Below are 1,063 nucleotides of genomic sequence, written 5' to 3' on the forward strand. Positions count from 1 at the left end.
CATCGCACGCTCCCGTCATTCTCCTCATTCCCCCACACATACAAGTATACGTACACACATCCCGACATCGGAATTATTGTTAGGATGGTGGGAAGATGTTGGAGAAAATGTTACATCAAAGAAGAAAAAGAAAAAGAAAATCAGAGAGGGGAAGTGCACTTACCTCGAAAAACAGCAGAAAATGGGGGATGAAAACGTCATACTTTCCCCCTTCAAGCTAAGGAATGACGGTAATAAATATATTTTTTAGTTACTGACACGTAAAACTGCTAGCTACCGGTCTCCACTTGACCTTCGCTGCGCAGTGCCCTGTTCGGTTGATGTTGCATTGTGTCTAGTTTTGTTGCTGTTGTATTTGACGTGTGTTCTGCCCTCTACAGTGCGCACACTCCGCGGCACGCCTTTCTAACGCCCCATTAAGTTTGCTCAACATCGTGTTTTCACTACGCAACTTTGAAATAGCACGCTCCCTCCTCAGCATTGTATCCCTAACCAACCTTATCACATCCAATTTCATCCTTGCAACAACACGATCTTCTAACTGCCTTATCAATTCATCGTTAAAAGAAACACCGGAGCCCTCCTCTTGCAGGTAATCACTGTTTGATGGAAGCGAGGAATCACGACCCCCATCCGCCCTTAACTGTGGAATAATATTCCCCACCACTTCTCCGGCTATTTGACGAACATAAACAGCGAAATTATTCTCGCCAGCTCCCGAAGCAATATTTGCTCCCTGAGTGTTATTACTACGCAAAGGACTGCTGGTAACATGGTTACGCTGTTGTACAAGTGCGTTTCCCGAGGAGACGTTACGCCTGTTAGCTAAAAAGGCATTAGATGAGACCGAACGCCACCGCCCCGGTGTTGTTTTCAAAGGGCCGGCATTTACCTGAGGAACTCCTTGCGTGGGATTCATGTCAGAAACAACCGGTTTCAGCGGCCGCGGTGCATTGCGGGCACGACTCGGTTCAAAATTGACAACACTTAAACCCTTCACGCGAAAGGCATATCGCAGTGTGTTGAGGGTGTGCTCGTAGTTTTGTGACGATGCCGATATGTT

General features: G+C 46.8%; 1 protein-coding gene across 1 annotated transcript; it reads right to left on the reverse strand.

Moving 5' to 3' along the window:
- Positions 1-334: 334 nt before the first annotated feature.
- Positions 335-919, reverse strand: TEOVI_000340000 (Kinesin-13 4a, putative; the record flags this gene model as incomplete). Its single annotated transcript, XM_067226313.1, has 1 exon — positions 335-919. The coding sequence occupies one exon, from the start codon at positions 917-919 to the stop codon at positions 335-337; it is 585 nt and encodes a 194-aa protein (XP_067082414.1).
- Positions 920-1,063: the final 144 nt, after the last annotated feature.

Source organism: Trypanosoma equiperdum (assembly GCF_001457755.1).
Source record: "Trypanosoma equiperdum strain OVI genome assembly, contig: ctg_742, whole genome shotgun sequence".
Taxonomy (NCBI): domain Eukaryota; phylum Euglenozoa; class Kinetoplastea; order Trypanosomatida; family Trypanosomatidae; genus Trypanosoma; species Trypanosoma equiperdum.